The 17,295-nt window shown below is 38.3% G+C and overlaps 1 protein-coding gene across 3 annotated transcripts in view; it reads left to right on the top strand.

The window, feature by feature from the left end:
• Positions 1-16,261, top strand: part of B3galt1 (beta-1,3-galactosyltransferase 1) — a 241,205-nt gene extending 224,944 nt beyond the window's left edge. For 2 of the 3 annotated variants that reach the window (XM_028762903.1, XM_028762902.1), the window contains exon 4: positions 11,366-16,261. In XM_028762903.1, the coding sequence (XP_028618736.1) occupies positions 11,595-12,575 (981 nt within the window). In that variant the 5' untranslated portion in view covers positions 11,366-11,594 and the 3' untranslated portion in view covers positions 12,576-16,261. Of the gene's footprint in view, positions 1-1,014; positions 1,074-11,365 lie in introns of all 3 variants that reach the window. The other variant, XM_028762904.1, reaches the window with a different exon arrangement.
• The last annotated feature ends 1,034 nt before the right edge of the window (positions 16,262-17,295 follow it).

The following is a 17,295-nucleotide window of genomic DNA, read 5'->3' as shown; positions in this document are numbered from 1 at the left end:
GGCATGAATATAGCCATATGCCGGATTAATGTAGCCTGCTAGAAGCTCCACCCGATGGGGCTCATTTGTCAGTTAGTTCTGTTGCGGACTGAAGGTGCTTTGATTTCACTCATACACCTAAGTATGCTAATTATGAATTTTTCACCCTTTGAAATCTTGAAAATTAAATGTACAGGAGGGAGGCATTCGTGGCACAGCATCTCGTCTTGCTGCTACCCAGGAGAGTGGAAAATATGCTAGGCTGGGCCCCTCAGGAAGACACATTGACTCTTAGGTGCTCAGACCTCAGAATGCAATTTTATTTGAAACAGTTTTCATGGTTGTGATTTGGATAACACAAGGTCATTATGGTGGCTCTAATCCAATATGGCGATGTCCTCGTAGAAGAGACCGTGAATGAGACACAGAGATACATGTACAGGACAACACCACATGCAGATGAAAACAGAAATCATGCTGACATATCTACAGCAAACTTCCAGAAGCCAGAGGGCAACCCGGGAACAGATTCTCTCTCGTGATTCTGTGAATTTCCTCAGTGTCTGTTGTAATGTCTTCCTCTTCATCTCTAATTTTATGAATTTGGATCATCGCTCTCCACCTTTTAGTTAATTTGGCTAAGAGTTTGCCAGTCTTGCTGAATTTCTCAAAAAACAAAACAATTTTTTATTTCATTGATTCATTTTACATACATATATATGTATATATATATATACATACATACATACACATACATACATACATACATACATATGTTTCTATTTTGTTGATTTTAGCTCTGAGTTTCTTTCTTGATGGTTACTTCTTCAGAGGAATTATTTCTTCTTGTTTTAGGACTTTCAGGTGTGTCAATAAACTATGAATGTGAAATCTCTTCTGTTTTTAATGTATTTATTTTTATTTTTAATTACTCCTTGTTTTAGGACTTTCAGGTATGTCAATAAGTTATTAATATGAGATCTCTCCTGTTTTATGTATTTATTTTTGTTCGTTTGTTGTTTGTTTATTATGTAGGTACTTCGTGCTATGAACTTGCTTCCTAGAACTTCTTTCACTGTGTCCCATAAGTTTGGGTATGTTATGTTTTCAACTTCATTTAGTTCCAAAATGCTTTAATTTCCTTTTTTATTTTTGTCTTGACCCATTTTACATTCAGTACTAAGTCATTCATTTTTATGAATTTGTGTAGTTTCTGCTATTTTGCTATTGTGGATATCTACCTAGCTTCACCCCATGGCAATCTGACACAATGCAGGATGTTACTTCAATTTTCTTAAATCTGTTAAGACTCTTTTTGTGTTTAGTTAGTGATCAATTTCAGAGAAAATCTGTGAGCTTCCAAGAAGAAAGTATATTCTTTAGTGTTTGGATGAAATATTTAGTAGGTGCCTGCTATGTCCATTTGACTTCTGGTGCTATTTAACTCCAGCATATCTTTGTTTAATTTTTGTCTTTATGATATTATGAAAGTGAAATATTAAAGTCACTCACTACCACTGTTTGAGAGTCAATATGTAGTTTTAGCTGTGTTCGTGTTTCATTTATGAACGTGGATACCTTTATGTTTGGTGTATAACTGTTTAGAATTGTAGTCTTTTCTTAGTTGGTTTTTCTTTTAATGGTCATTTAGTATCCACCCTTATCTCTTTTGATTAGTTTTGGTTTGAAGTGTACTTTGTCTGATATTAAAATAGTTACAGCTGCTTACTTCTTGGATCTACTTGCTTGGAATGCCTTTTGCCATCCTCTTACCCTAAGATAATGTCTATTCTTGATGATGAGGGGCAAGTTTCTTGGCTGCAGCAGAAAAATGAATGCTGTTTTCAAATCCAGTCTTTCACTTGGTATCTTTTCATTGGTGAATTGATATCTCTAACATTAAGAAGTTATCAATGAGCAGAGGGCCTGTCATACATATATACTAACACCAAGTCTTGGGTCTCAGTGGAAGAACATTGAAACAGATGGCTATAAGCTAATGTCAACGGGCAGCTTTTGTGGAAATTTATAAGCCTGAGTGGTCATGGACCTTGTAAATAGGTAGCCTTGGCAGATAATACCAGCTTAGATGGGGACAAGCGAGTCATAGGCAGAGTCATGGTGACTTGTCCCCTGAACCTTCACCCAGCCGATACCCGGTTCTGAAGATATCTGTATTCCCCCTGAGCACCCACACTCCAGGGTCATTCCCTTCCCCACATCCTGCCTTTCTGTGTTTATACCCCTGTATGAATTAATTATGATTTGAGAGAAAATTTTTAAAAAAAGAGTTGTAGGACATTGTCAGCTTTTTCTGTGATATGGTTAACAACAGAGCTGATCACCTGGAAAAGTTTTGTTTTGTTTTGTTTTGTTTTGTTTTGTTTTGTTTTGTTTTGTTTTGTTTTAGAGTTTCTAGACTGCCAAGTCAAGACAAATCATCTTCTTGTCTTGTAATTATTCATAATTTTATAGATGTTCGACCAGTTTATCTTTATTTTTTTTCTTTTGGTCAAATTTATTAGCTGTTTTTTAATATTTATTCTTACACACATGCTTAAAAAAAAATCCTTCCACTATGTGCTCCTTTCTTATCCTCCAAAAAAGCTAACTGGAATTCAAATTATAAATAAATCAAATTTCTTAACTTGAAAAAAAAAACAAAACAAAATAAAGAAGTTATCAATGAGCAGTATTTATTAGTTTCTGTTATCTTGTTGTTGTGATGTGGGTTTTACCCTTTCTTTTGGTTTTTCTGTTCTGTGATTGTTGATTCCTGTGTCTTCTAGGATATGATTAATGTCTTCAGACTGAGGTTTCCATTTTAGTGACCTTTGTAGATCTGAGTTGATAGATAAATGTTGCTTAAATTTAGTTTTATTGGGGAATGCTTTTATTTTTCTGTAGATGGTGGTTGAGAGTTTTGCTGAGTATAATTGTCTGTGCTGGTAAATGTGGTCTCCTAGAGTTTGTTGGATCACATCTGTGATCTCTCGGGATTTGTAGAATATTCATCCATGCCCTTCTAGCTTTCAGAGATTCCACTGAAGTTAGGAGTTATTCTAATGGGTCTGCCTTTATGGGTAATTTGGTCTTGCAGCTCTTAATATCCTTGTTCTGTACTTTTAGTGTTTTGATTACTATGTGTTTCTTGGATTTTATTTTCTGGTCCTGTCTATTTGTTCTTCTATATCCTTCTTGATTTTGTTAAAGATATTTTCTATTTTTGTGACCTATGGTTCTTCTCAGTCCTCTATTCTTGTCATCCATAGGTTTGGTCTTTCAATAATGCCCCAGGTTTTCTAGATGTTTTGTGCCTAGAATGTATCCAGATTTGATATTTTCTTTAACTGGAGTTTCTATTTCTTCCATCTTTTCTTCAGAACCTGAAATTCTTTTTGCCATACCTGTCAGCTAAGCTCACTTCTGAGATTTTTATTTTACATCCTCAGGTTCTAATATCCAGTTTTATTTCAATTCCAATTATCATTGTGGATTCTACTTCTACTTTTGTGTCTTGAAATTATTTCATTATTTCATTCAAATATTTGTTTTCATGCTCTTTATTAAGGCGTTTGTTCATACCCTATTCAAAGTCCTTGAACGTATTCATAAGTTGCTTTTTTGAATTCCTAATCTTGTACATCAGCTAAATCACATTTCTCATGGCCTATTGCAATATAATTACTAGCTTCTAGATGGTATATATCATCTTGGACATTCATTTCTGGGCAAGTTCCATTTTTTGATTGCTTTTGCCTGCTCTTGATTATAGGCAAGTGTGGTGGCTATAGAGTACCAGGTAGAAAGTGCTTTTGTGTCAATGGTTGATGCAAAGTAATGAACATGGGCTAGGAGAAAAAGCTTCAAGGGACAGCAGGAAGGAGCTAGGGTGACTGAGGTATACACTAAGAGGTAGAGTCCCTAGGGAGTGGAAGAAGGATGAGAAGAGGGGTTCCATCAGGAAAACTGCCACAGGACTAGGAGTAATTCTAGAAAGACTTGAGTGGAGAAACAGAGTGAGTAAAAATTGTCTACCTACATGTCGACCTATTGTAGCACTGGATGTCTCTGGTAAAATGAATTTCTGTAGGTTTGAAGATGTCACAATGGAGTAGAGATGGGCAAGAAGGGAAGCCAGAGACAGTCTTCCAGAAAGAGCTAAGGGTACACTAGGTCTACACCAAGTAGATCCTCAGGAAGTAGATGTAGGGTAAGAAGTAGGGACTCCTACATGCAGGCTACCATAGGGCTAAGATTAAGGATGGAAAGACAGGGATGAAAAGGCTAAGGGAACCTGAGTTGGCACCAAGAGGCAGAGTCCCCAGTGAGTGGAGGAGGCACTTCTACAAGCAGGACTAAGTCTGCAGAGATTGGAATGGAGGAGTATCAGAATAGTAAAATAACACTTACCTACATCCCAGCCCAGTGTGGTCACTGGGGCCTTTGATAGAAAGGCTTTCTGCAGAATGGTAGCTGTCACAAAGGAGTGGACATGGTCTCCCTTGGTGGACTGAGAGGGTTAGTGGGAAAGGGCTAAGAGGATCCTGCCATTCAGACTTTTCAATTACTTGGTGCCCACCTGCCTTGATGAGAAACTATTTTCATTCTCTGAAGTTTGTAATACTTTCAACACCCGAAAAGACATATGCAGAAGCTCTTTGGGCATCTTTTATACCAGCTAAGATAAACAAAATAATTAGGCCTCATCCTGCCTGCCCCATGTTGAACATGGACACAGGAGTATGTAGGGTTCACTAGTGACAATGACCATTCCCTGCTAGGATTCCCTCTGGACACACAAATGAATACTTGTTTAACAAATTCGAGTATCTTAAAATTAAATCATTCAAAGTAACAGGCAACCTACCATGCCATTTCTAAGAGAAACGTGTGCTTCTTAAATTGAAAATTCTGCCCCATTAACTCCCTGAAAGGTGAAGGTGGTTATTTACTGGAGAGCTCTGTGATTGAGCTAATCTGCAGTGAGTCCCCTGGAGGGAACATCTTTCAAATGTTCTAGCTGAATGTTCCTATTGGAGGGATTTGTATTTAATGGATGACAAGTTAATGTGTCTTCAGTGTCTTCAAGTTGTGGTAAAACTGCTAAAAGGTATGATAGATGTTATGTGTGGAACTTTCTGTTTTACTGATATATTAACTTGCCCATTAAAAAGGATTCTAAAAAATGTTGTCTGACTCACCAGAAGATTCTATTGCCATCTTCTATGTTCCAGCTGGCTATGATTTTCCTTTTGACATTTTTTTTTTAGTTAAGAAGACATAGTTTATTACAAGTAAAGGAAAGCATGCTTACTATAGATGAAAATGGATAATGACTAGAAGCTTAGAAGCAGCGCTGTGCCAATGCAGTAAGTAGACTCTGTGCTTTTTCTAAAGGCTCTAGAATAGATAGCTTCCCACATGATTCACAGGCTCATTAGGGTTGGCTTTCTGGAAAAGGCAATGGCATATGAAGAATTCTTCTGGAGAAGAACTGCACAAGGTTTGGAGCTTCTAGATCTAGGTTCAGTTAGTTATCAGTTACTAACCAGACAGTTCTGGTACTTAATGTCTCCTCCTGGGATATGGTTCAGATCACATTCCTCTGACCAGCAGCGTCCTACAGTTCCCCACTGTCTCTACAACTATGGTGTAGGAGGGAGGGGTGTAGCCCGAATACCCTTCAAGGTGGCTAGCTACCTAATATAGTAGTAGGTGACTTCCTTTGACTTCTAATGGGTCTCTGGCTTTGAGTTTTTGTGGGCACACACACAAAATGTTTCTCAAACATCTTTATTCACATCTCACAAACTCTGAAGGACAAACCAAAACACTGAGACAAACTCCGTCTACTGAAAAGAACCAATCAATCTCCATGGTCAGGGTCACAAGCCACGAACTGCTAAGCTATCAAAAAATCGTCCTGCCTGCTGAACTTTAGCTGAACACATCCCTTAGAAACAAATGAGCTAGAAATGTTTGTGAAGACCTATGACACACATAGAAGTAAGCACACTTATTTTTTGCTCTTATTTTATGTTCAAGGCCACTGAGACAAAGAGAATCCCAACTACAATATGACATTACACAAAGAGTAATGAGAACATGTCTGAGCATCACCAGCTACTTCACTGGGATCTGTGATTTAATCTTTAGAGCTCTGTTTATCACATGACTTGGTCCCATCTTTAGTCACACTACTTTCTGACCACTTCCTGACCCAGAGGTATATCTTTGTGTGGCCACCCAAGAACTGACTTCTGTTTATCCCTTAGCTTTAAGTACACATTAGTGTTGGGCTCTCTTAAGATGCTACCCGGGCTCTCTTTCATATGTCACATGGTTCTGTTTATGGTTTCCAATTGGATAAATGCTAACTTGTGTTTAGTGTTGGCTGAGGTGTGAGGCTGTGCCAATATTTGCTCTCAGGTCTGATGAAAAAGGTCAATAAAAACAGTGATTCACTCCATATGTAGGTGGGCTTCAGGACTTCAGTGAAACACATTGCGAAATACTTCAAACTCCTTCACATATTGGCATTCCCTCACCCCCCCATCACCACACCACCTTTAAATGTTAATGTGCCTTTTGCAATGAGCATGTTCCACTAATCAACCCCCCCGCCCAGCATTGGCTTGGTGCAGTGCATGCACACTAGGATGCACCATGTAGTGTCTTGGTGTTCACGTGTTTTCTCTATTTTATGCCTGTTATGTATGCTGTTTGCTTTGCCTACACTGCCCGAACTCCTTCCAGATAATTCCCGGTTGTGCTTCTCATTCAGTTTAGCTTACTTGAAACAAAAATCTGAGGGACCACAAAGAGTACTGCAGGCAAAGATGTTGCTTCATAGGCTAGGGTGGCTTTTCTATCCACCACAAAGCCTGTATCTCCCAACACGCCTTACGAAGTTGGAAAGTGGCCACTATTTTGGTCACCTACTAGCTTCAATCTTGAATGAAATGTTTAACATATCTGAACTTCCCTTATCTTACCTGTAAAGTGAAGCAGGCATGAATTTTTTGAAACACTGTAAGAAATGGTCCTCTATAAAGCAGAATAAAATGGCATAGAATACCACACAATACCTGGTCTGGTGTGTGTAGTTGATGTTATTTTTTACTTATTTTATATGCATGTGTGTTTTACCTGTGTGTATGGGTATGCATTAGTTGCATGCCTGGTGACTGCAGAGGCTAGAGAAGGAATCGCATCTTATGGACCTATAGTTATAGATGGTTGTGAGCTTCTATTCCATTCCAGGCTGTGGATCCTGGGAATTAAACTGCATCCTCTGGAAGAGCAGCCAGTGTTCATAATCCCTGAGCCATCTCTCCACCCTCTTGGTTTATGCATTTTAAAATGAAAGATAATGAGCTGGATTTCTGTGATCCCACCACTCAGGAAGCTGAGGAAGAGGATCACTAGATCAAGGTCAGCCTAGGCTATGCAACAAAACCTTGTCTCAAAACTCAATAGTAATTTGGAACCAACTAAATGAGAACTAACAATAATAATGCTAGGATTTATCATGTGCATTAGCTGTCTAGGGAAGAGTGTTTCTTCTTTTTCGGAGAGTATCTGTAGATATACAAACTTCCTTCACAGACTCATTTACCTCTCTTTTATTTCTAAACTCTCCGTCTATCTGTATTTACACAATCTTTTTGTGCAGACAAAAAACTCACTGAAATATATCATAAAATGAATTCTTACTCCTTTAGGGCATAGATCTGCAAGAGAAAGAAATCCTTAATATGTAAGAATGGATTGCTACAGAAATCTGTGGATGGGATTTGGGGAAGGTAAATCCTCCCTCGTATTCTTAGAATACACAAATAAGTAACTGGCTTTTTAGCTCAGAATGGTTTGTGGATGCTGCTTACTATAGGACCACGGCACCTCTCTATAGCCCCACATCTCACTACTTTCATCCTTACCTTGGCTTTACTCTCTTGTACATATCATGTTCTTTGAATGTGCTCTTTATTTTGTCTGTGCAACCATTATCTGAGTAATTCCTACTTGTGTTTGAAGCCTCAACATGGCTCACTTTTTCTAATTTACAGTCTCTGTTCACTGTTTCATCCACTGCTTGACCCTTGGATGAGTAGAGAATGGAGCCCATCCTGTAGCATGTGTGAATGGTGGCCCCTGGAACCTTTCTGTGCCTGGTCTATTATACTGTACCTTTTCCTCAAATACTGTTTCCCAGTCCACTCCTACATACTTCAAAAGTCCCAGGTTGAAAATTATTTTAATTATTTGCTTGAAATCTAATCTCTTAGCCCAGGATTTCCCAGGGCAAGGATTTAAATGCTAGTTCTCTTTTCTCAATACTCCATAGCAAAAAAAGAAAAAAAAAGTGTTACAAGTATTTGATTAATTGGTAGATTCATGGTTAGTGAATTCACAAATGAATGGATGAATTTTGAATGAAGATAGCTGTGAAATGGAGATAGTAATTTGACTCTGTAGGGACAGGAAAGGGAAAATAAAAAAAGGAGATCAAATAACTAAAGAAACCCTCCATTAATTGTTTGATTAATTTCCCCTGAAGATGACCTGGTTTCTTACCAAGATGTCCGAGTCCCATGAAATCTTAGTTAATAGTTGACTCACAATTTAGTAGGAAAATATACAAGGGATAAGGAAGAGGATCATAAAGATATTCTTAAAGAATGTGTTATACAAGGTGAGATCTTGGCCAAGTTTGGTTTCTAATACCATCTTGATTCTAATTCAATAGTCATTGTAATTAAAATGAAGTCAGTATTTGTATATCCCAAATTGAAAGTCCCTTCCACATTCTCTACTAATTAGTTTTCCTCAGTTCTTCTTCTTACCTCTAAAGCAGTGGTTCTCAGCCTTCCTAATGCTGTGACCCTTTAGTATAGTTCCTCATGTTGTGGAGACAACCAACCATAAAGTTCTTTCGCTGATACTTTATAATTGTAATTTTTCTACTGTTATGAGTCATAATGTAAGTATCTGATGTGCAGAATGTCTGACATGGGACCTCCCTGCCCCCAAGGAGATTGCGATTCACAAGTTGAGAACTGCTTGCCCTAAAGTATCAAACTTCCTCATTTGTTTGAAGCCATTCATCCTGACCTTCTTGTTATCAGCTTCTAGTGCACCTTAAAGCAGAAATGCTCTCTGGGAGGCTAGGAATACTGGATTGTATATTACAGAGTTCTTACTGGATGAAGGCCTGACTATGCAAAAGTTATGTGGTTTGAACCCACTGTACTATACAGTTCAATAACCAAAATTCAACATTCAGTAACAAAAATGAACCAAAATGAATTACTGCTGGTCTCATGGTCAGCTCTAAGCTTATACAAGAGTATGGGTTTTAAGTTGGCAAAAACTAACCAGCCCAAGCACATAGTTGTCTCTGAAGGAGACTTTATTGAAAATAGTATTGCTGTCTTTGCCTTCCAGAGCTATTGAATTCTGCTCTAACTAGGAAAGAAGAGATAATTTTTCACATGAATGGACTTTATAATTTGACACATATTTTTGACTGGGATAATGTTTATAAGTTCTAGAAAACAATGCTAGTTTTAGAAAGGATTGGTGTTTTAAAGAACAACTTCATTTGAATGCCAGTTTGACTTTTGAAACATCTTCATTGAATTTGTGAACTTTGAGCTCAAGTGTCGTTTTCATTATATGCATCCAATGTGCATAGACAGTAATGTGCATAGATAGGTCAGTAAGTAAAACAAATTAGCGAATGAATAAATGAACAAATAAAAAAGTCCAATCTAATTTCCTCAAAGGAATATATATAGAGAGACATTGATAATGCAAAATTCCATGTCATTTAGAACAACTCTGAAACCAGTATGACCAGGATGATAAGTTGGTAGCTTCCATGTTTTGGTTACTTTCATGTAACTATAACTAACATACTTCAGAGAACAACATAGAAGGAAGAAAGATTTCTTTTGGTTGATAATGTCAGAGGTTTGACTTCATATTTCTTGGCTTATTTCTCTTGTCTGGAAACCTCTTGGTTCTTGAGAACATAGTTGAAAGAATTCAGACAAGACACATGAGCCTAGTATAGAGGAGGTATAGAATTTGTCTGAGCAGAAGAGCAAAGCACAGTCTGAAGAGAGGTAGTGGATGAGGGTCAGAGGGACCACAGTGTCAGTCTATATTTTAGCAAGGGTTTATACCATTTCTACAGTCTTTAGAGCTCTACCAGAGGAACTTTGTCATAGGCATTCAAGGAGTGAGCAGAACACTTGGATTAGCTCTTACAGGAGCAGGTAATGATGTATTTTTTTTCTTACCAGAAAGCCACCCACAATGCAGTATACACAAGGTTTAGGATTCCTGGCTCCAGACTTAGTTACCTACTAATGAGATCCTAGGCACTTTAGCAAGGCAAGACTCCCATAGTGAGAGGTATGATTCGAGTACCATTCTGGCCAATTGTTAGAGCATCAAAATTCCAGTCTTCGTTTTTTTGTCTGTTGACTATAAGGGAGGGGTCTACCTCATAGTCCTCCAAGCCTACCAATGTCTGAGTAGATACTTAACAGTAAGAAAGATCAGCATGGTGATGGGAGAATACAGAAGTGGAAGCTATTTACTTTGTGGAAGAAAGGATGCAGGCAGTGAGGAAGGGATCAGAATCATGTAAATGTCAAAGGTATGGTTTTGAGACCTCCTTCCTCCCTCTATGTCCCACCTTTCTAGGGCCAAACTTTCAGTAAATGAGTGTCTTTGGAAAGTACTTTATCCCCAGCAACAACAAAGAGTAAGCTTGTTTTTCAAAGCCTCAGAGAAAGCAGAATTGCACAGTAAGAGCTGTGCCCGCTGCCAGATCAGGATCAGGCAGCAATTCTTCCTAAGACTGAGTCAAGGAAGCAAGGTGTTAGCAAAAGTTTGTGGGCAGTTATCAACACATTCTCATATGGAGAATTGGAGGAAACAAAGACATGTTAAAGGTTAATTTTTTTTTAATCTAAATCAAATGATTAAAAGCTCTAAGTTGGGAAAAAATGAAAGGGATCTGAACTGTTTGTGAGCTTGTCTGAAAGATTTGAGAGCAAACAATGTGACTAACTGAAAAATAGCCTTTTGCGAAGAAGGAGACCCTTTTTGGAAAATTACTGATGTTAGCTTTACTCCGAGTCACCTAGTGCTCGTGGTCAATGTATTCATGTCTTGAATATCAATACGCATAACAATTTCTGTTCATGAGAGAAGAGAAGCTACAAGGTTATTTCCAGAGCTTACAAAGATGAATGACCATGTTTACTTTAGTCATTGCTGGTAATTCTTACACCGTTATTGTGTTTATTCAAGAATATGAAAATGGCTGAGTAAATATGAATAAAATTGTACTTTATTGATTTTGCAGAGTTCTGAGGAAGATTTCTGAGGCATGGAGCTTCCATCAGGTTTGGAAGAAAGTAAAGTAAATTCGATGATGCCAGAACACAAATAAGGCCCATGGACACCCACCAGACAACTCCTCTCGGGCAGAATTTTTAGATTGCCGAGTAATATGCTGCCTTTGCAAGAGAACAAGAAACTAGTGCCCAAAAGACGTGTTCTTCAGTATTTGGATTAGACGTGTTTTCAAGACAATGGCTTCAAAGGTCTCCTGCCTATATGTATTGACTGTTGTGTGCTGGGCCAGTGCTCTCTGGTACTTGAGCATAACAAGACCTACTTCATCCTACACTGGCTCAAAGCCATTCAGTCACCTAACAGTTGCCAGGAAAAACTTCACCTTTGGCAACATAAGAACTCGACCTATAAACCCACATTCTTTTGAATTTCTTATAAATGAGCCCAACAAATGTGAGAAAAACATTCCTTTCCTTGTGATCCTCATTAGCACCACACACAAGGAATTTGATGCTCGCCAGGCAATCCGGGAGACGTGGGGGGACGAGAACAACTTCAAAGGGATCAAGATAGCCACGCTCTTCCTCCTGGGCAAAAATGCCGATCCTGTTCTGAACCAGATGGTGGAGCAAGAGAGCCAGATCTTCCATGACATCATCGTGGAGGACTTCATTGACTCCTACCACAACCTCACCCTCAAAACCTTAATGGGGATGAGATGGGTTGCCACTTTCTGTTCAAAAGCCAAGTATGTCATGAAAACCGACAGTGACATTTTTGTGAACATGGACAACCTTATTTATAAACTCCTGAAACCCTCTACCAAGCCAAGAAGAAGGTATTTCACTGGTTACGTCATCAATGGCGGGCCAATCAGGGATGTCCGCAGTAAGTGGTATATGCCTAGGGATTTGTACCCTGACAGCAACTACCCACCATTCTGTTCAGGGACCGGCTATATCTTTTCGGCTGATGTGGCTGAACTCATTTACAAGACCTCACTCCATACCAGGCTGCTTCATCTTGAAGATGTGTATGTGGGACTGTGTCTTCGAAAGCTCGGCATACATCCTTTCCAGAATAGTGGCTTCAATCACTGGAAAATGGCCTACAGTTTGTGTAGGTACCGCCGCGTCATCACCGTCCACCAGATCTCTCCAGAAGAAATGCACAGAATCTGGAATGACATGTCAAGCAAGAAGCATCTCAGATGCTAGGACTTTTATCAGTGTAAATAACTTTCTTTTCTAAGAAATGGGGCCTAAGATGTTGGTATTTACAGGTGTCAACAAGTGAACATAAACTGGTAAGGGGTTTTGTAAAGATTTTGCTTCCTGTTCCTGGTTCTTTCTCGGATCAGTTTTTACAAGTACTGGGCTCGGCCAGAGAAAGAGTGAGTGAGTTAGAAGGGCCAGATTTCATTCTAAGGTCCTAAGACATTGCCATTTATTTCAAAAAGTGACTCTCAATAACTGCCAGGATTAGTGCACTGTGCATCTGAGACAAAGATCTGGACCAGGAGATAGAAACTCACAGTAATGTCTTCATACCATCTCTGCAAACGTAAATAGTAATTCTTTCTTAAAAAAAAATCAAAGCAAGTCAGAAAAGATAAATGCTGTGCACTCTTGTCATGTAGCAATTTTACATAGGATGCCATGGAATGTATACAGAATTCGAGATTCTACCAATAATTGATTTTATCCCTGGGGTAGGGAGACTATGACAGAATAGATGGGGATGTAAACTTGAGAATCAATTATCCTGAATGTATAGCAAACACCTTGGCATGGACTCACAAGGGTTAACTCTGGTCAGCAGGTGGGTTATACCTAAAATGCTACTTAAAGTAAACAAATAAATGTTTTTTCCCCAGAACAAATATTACATGATGCCACCAAGGAGACTGCCAAATGTAGTACTCTCACCTGCTTCCTTCCATGTTATGCCTTTTATAGTTTTTGGATCAGGCAGGTGTATGTCTCCATGTGTAAAAATTACGTCGGTAGGAGGCCCAGAAATAATACATAACAATTGACAAAATGCAAATTTAGGTATCCATTCTAATTAGCACAAATCTTGACAATAGTATACAGTACCCCTCTCACACATTTGCAAAACACATGAGAAAATCTTTAACAAGTACCAGTATTATTAAAAGATGTACCCCTGCTATCAATAGAAGAAATGGTTTCTTAAGTCTAAAACATTCACATATGTTTAATAGCAAAAGTGCTTTGAGATGTTCTGGGGAGTCTGTGGCTGAGATCCACGGGAAGGAAGAATAGGGAGGCAGAGTTCAGATCCCATTGATGCCACAAATGTATGTGGACCATATACATATGGAACAGGCATCTCATTTTTGATGTATTTCTATATGCTCACTTGTAAAATGGCTAAAAAGAAAAATCTACCTCACAGGTACTGTGAGAGCAAATCACATTTGCTAATAAGTATTTTGAGATCTTTAGTTTAAAAGGTGCTACGTAATGCCATGTATCATGCACTATGCTAAATGCTAAAATGATCACAGTAATTATAAAGATGGTTATCTGTTGTGGCAACATCATCTTAATATAACAATTTACCAAAATAAAAATTGACTGTGAACTATCAGTGTACCTAATTCTTCCAAGACTTAATGTTTCCTTGGCTGTAAGTTAGTTGATCGGGAAAGCTTCAGTTTCTCCACCATGGTCTCTCATTTTAGTGATGAATTTATCACTTCGACGTGTTACCTTGGCATCCCAGGATGTTTAAAGCAAAAGAATCCACTTTGCTTTGGGGAGGAGCTTTGCATAGGTTTTACAAAACACAACTTAAATCGTAGGAAATATTTGCCCTGAATTCTTAAAACTCTTTAGAACAAATAGAGCTAATCTACTCCCTCAGAAGATGAGAAGCACTCAGCAAATCTCCACAGTTGCACACCCACCATTGATGCACCACCCATTGTTGGAAACGTGGCTCATTTGAGCTATTTCCTTTGCATCTTGACCTCAGCAAAACCCCCATAGGAGCTGAGAGTGATGGAGAGGCAAAGGATTAAATGGAGTCCCGTAATCACGTAATCCCTTGCTAGGAAACATTTAATATCTCATCACCCCCACAGTACTAAATGATATAGGACTTCCCATCATTTAATATGATGGTGTCAAGTGACCTGGGAAAAGATGAAACAGGACAAGGTAAGCCACCCTCCTATCATCTAGCCTCAAACCCTAGGGGCTCCAATGGCTGGGAAAGTCTCACCCGCTCACGCCTCATTGGCCTCCCAGCTGCACAGCTGAATGCAGTCTCTGTCTCCTGCGATGGCCTTCCATCTAGCCCATGCTCAGCCAAGCCACATTTCATGTCCAAAATCTCACACTATAATAACCATGTATGTACATCTATGAATTGCTTTATATGTATGTGCGAAATATGTATAGAGCCCTAATCTTGAAAAGGAGCAAAAAAAATCAGAAAATCACATGTCTTAAAGAACTGTTTCTTAACTTTTTTTATGCTACATAGTGCCCGTATGACAAACATGTAAATAGACATCCAAGATTACATGTACATATTTTAAAGGCGCTTTTCTTGTCACCTCAATTGTACGTATGGCTAGAATCTGCTTGATATGTAACATTTTCCTCTGCATGGAACTTGATGAGGCAAGGCCATTTGTCCAGTATCTCAATAGCCTTAAGCATGTTCGTTCGCTCTTTGGGTTTTGTTTTGGATGTTCAAAAAAAAAATGTTTAATTTGTCAAAAAAAAAGCTCTAATTTTCTACTTTTCTTAATTCTATGACAAGAAGCCGGTCAAATTATTGTCATGGTTATTTATTAAGCCATTCTTAACATTTGTTTAAGAAAAATATTTCATAATAATGGCAGTATTCTGGGGCTAGGGGTTTTCATTCAGTGGTAAAGCATTTGCCTATAGCATGCCAAGGGCTCTGGGTTCAGTCCTCAGTCCTGCAATCATACAGTTAAAATAACGACAGCCCTGCTATACCAGAAGTCACTCAAATAATTTTTCTAAACACTGTCTGGGTCCCCATTATTTCTCCATTATGTACTGGATAACATCAGCACCTAATCTTAAAAGTTTCTTCATGTATTTCTTAGAGGAAAAAAAAATGCTTTCTCTTTGGTGCCTCGTTTATTTGGCATTGTGTCCTCTTGGAGCAGTTTCAATATACAACAATGTACTTTTAAATAACCAGATTCAAAACATGAAGATCATTTTTGATTTGAATTAAATATGGAAGAACAAAACCCCTTGTGTGATGAGATACAGAGGGGAAAAAACTCTTTACAGAGAAGTCACGGAAGGAGTTTTTCAATCAAATTTCTTCTAACAAAAGACAATGGAATATTTATGTACAGTGTGTGGAATTCATTTTCTACCTTTCCTAATACGTGTGTTCAAAGCGGGGAATTGATTGTATCATTTCTGTAAAGGTGATGATACTTTTTATAAGCCACAGGTAACTTGTGAATGAAAGAAGTAATTCACTAGAGACGCTTGATGATAATTGACATTTAGGTATATTGTTATATATGAATGATTGTATTTATGTATTTATTTGTTCAAAATTGTACATATGGTTTTGCCAAAAGTAACTGTGTTAAAGTGCACTCTCTGGGTTTGTAGTACTATTTAGGGTTACATGGGTTGCCAATCAAGCTGCTAATCAGAATACTATTTTTTTGTATCAGTGTTACAACATGTGACAAATAGATGACGCTGTCTTTTCATTCATCCTCTTTCCCTTCCTCTTGAACTGTAAACTGTTGGTTGAAAGCACGATGCAATTGTACAGGCCCATCTGTCAAGAGGAAGGTCATGGTTTCATAAGACTGATTTTTTTTAAACTCCTGGAACAAATAAACAAAAGAAGAACTCATCCCGTTTTTCTGCTTCTTTTGAATGGCTCTCTTTGGGGAGATGTGATTGCTTATGCCCACCTACAAGTTCAACATTAGCTATGCTTTAAACAACTCAGAGCTTGTCCATAAAAGCATGAAGCAAATTACCGGTATACTTGGAGAGCTTTTGGTCTAATAAATAAGCCATGGACAACCTCTGGGTGTAGGAAATGTACTTCTCACCTGCGTCTCCTTGGCTTCAGAGAAGTGTTTTACTATCCAATTAAGTGTGTGTGTGTGTGTGTGTGTGTGTGTGTGTGCTGAAAACACCAACAAATTCCACCTGCAGAGGGACGTTCTGTTAAGAGCCTGCTTAGCAAACCAGAGCACGTTAAATCTAAGGCAAAAATCTCATTTGGTGTTTTATCCATATATCTACTCTGGAATATTCACATAGAGCTTTAAGAGTTAATTTATGAATGGAAGCATTACCCCACCATTCTGTAGCACAGGCGAGTAGATGCTGATTCCTGATTGCTAACTGTAAGCAAAAGACTAAGAGTTACTTAAGGAACTAAAGTGTTTTTTATATTATTATTAATTTTGACCCAGCTAAATAGGTCTTCACATTCTAAAGGAGATGTAAATTTGGGTTTAACTTCTCCCATTATGCCTCCAGTTTCATGAGGGCAAAATATAAGCTGAAATATGTGAGAAAACATAAAATATGCAGTTTTGTATGCCACGTGACTTTTTAAAAAGAAGCCAACATCAAGAGCAATGGTCTCAGAATGTTGTAACAGACCAGAACAATCCTATTCAATTGTGGACATAATAGAAATTCGAATTCTTTATCTATACCACAAACTTGAAGGTGTAGCTCAGTAATCGAATTTAAGAACTTAGGTGACCCAGACACATGCTGATCTTGAGGGTACAGATCTCTAAGTTTAAAAGATGTGCTTCTTGCCTGCTTCTCATTGGCTTCAGAGAAGTGTTTTACTATCCAATTATGTGTGTGTTGACAATGTTGACGAATTCCACCTGCGGAGGGACAGGCTGTTGAGAACTTGCTTAGC

The sequence above is a fragment of the Grammomys surdaster genome, unplaced genomic scaffold (genome assembly GCF_004785775.1).
Source record: "Grammomys surdaster isolate TR1022 unplaced genomic scaffold, NIH_TR_1.0 136, whole genome shotgun sequence".
Lineage (NCBI taxonomy): Eukaryota > Metazoa > Chordata > Mammalia > Rodentia > Muridae > Grammomys > Grammomys surdaster.
Note: the sequence above shows the minus strand (reverse complement) of the source record. Positions and strands in the feature narration are given on the sequence as shown.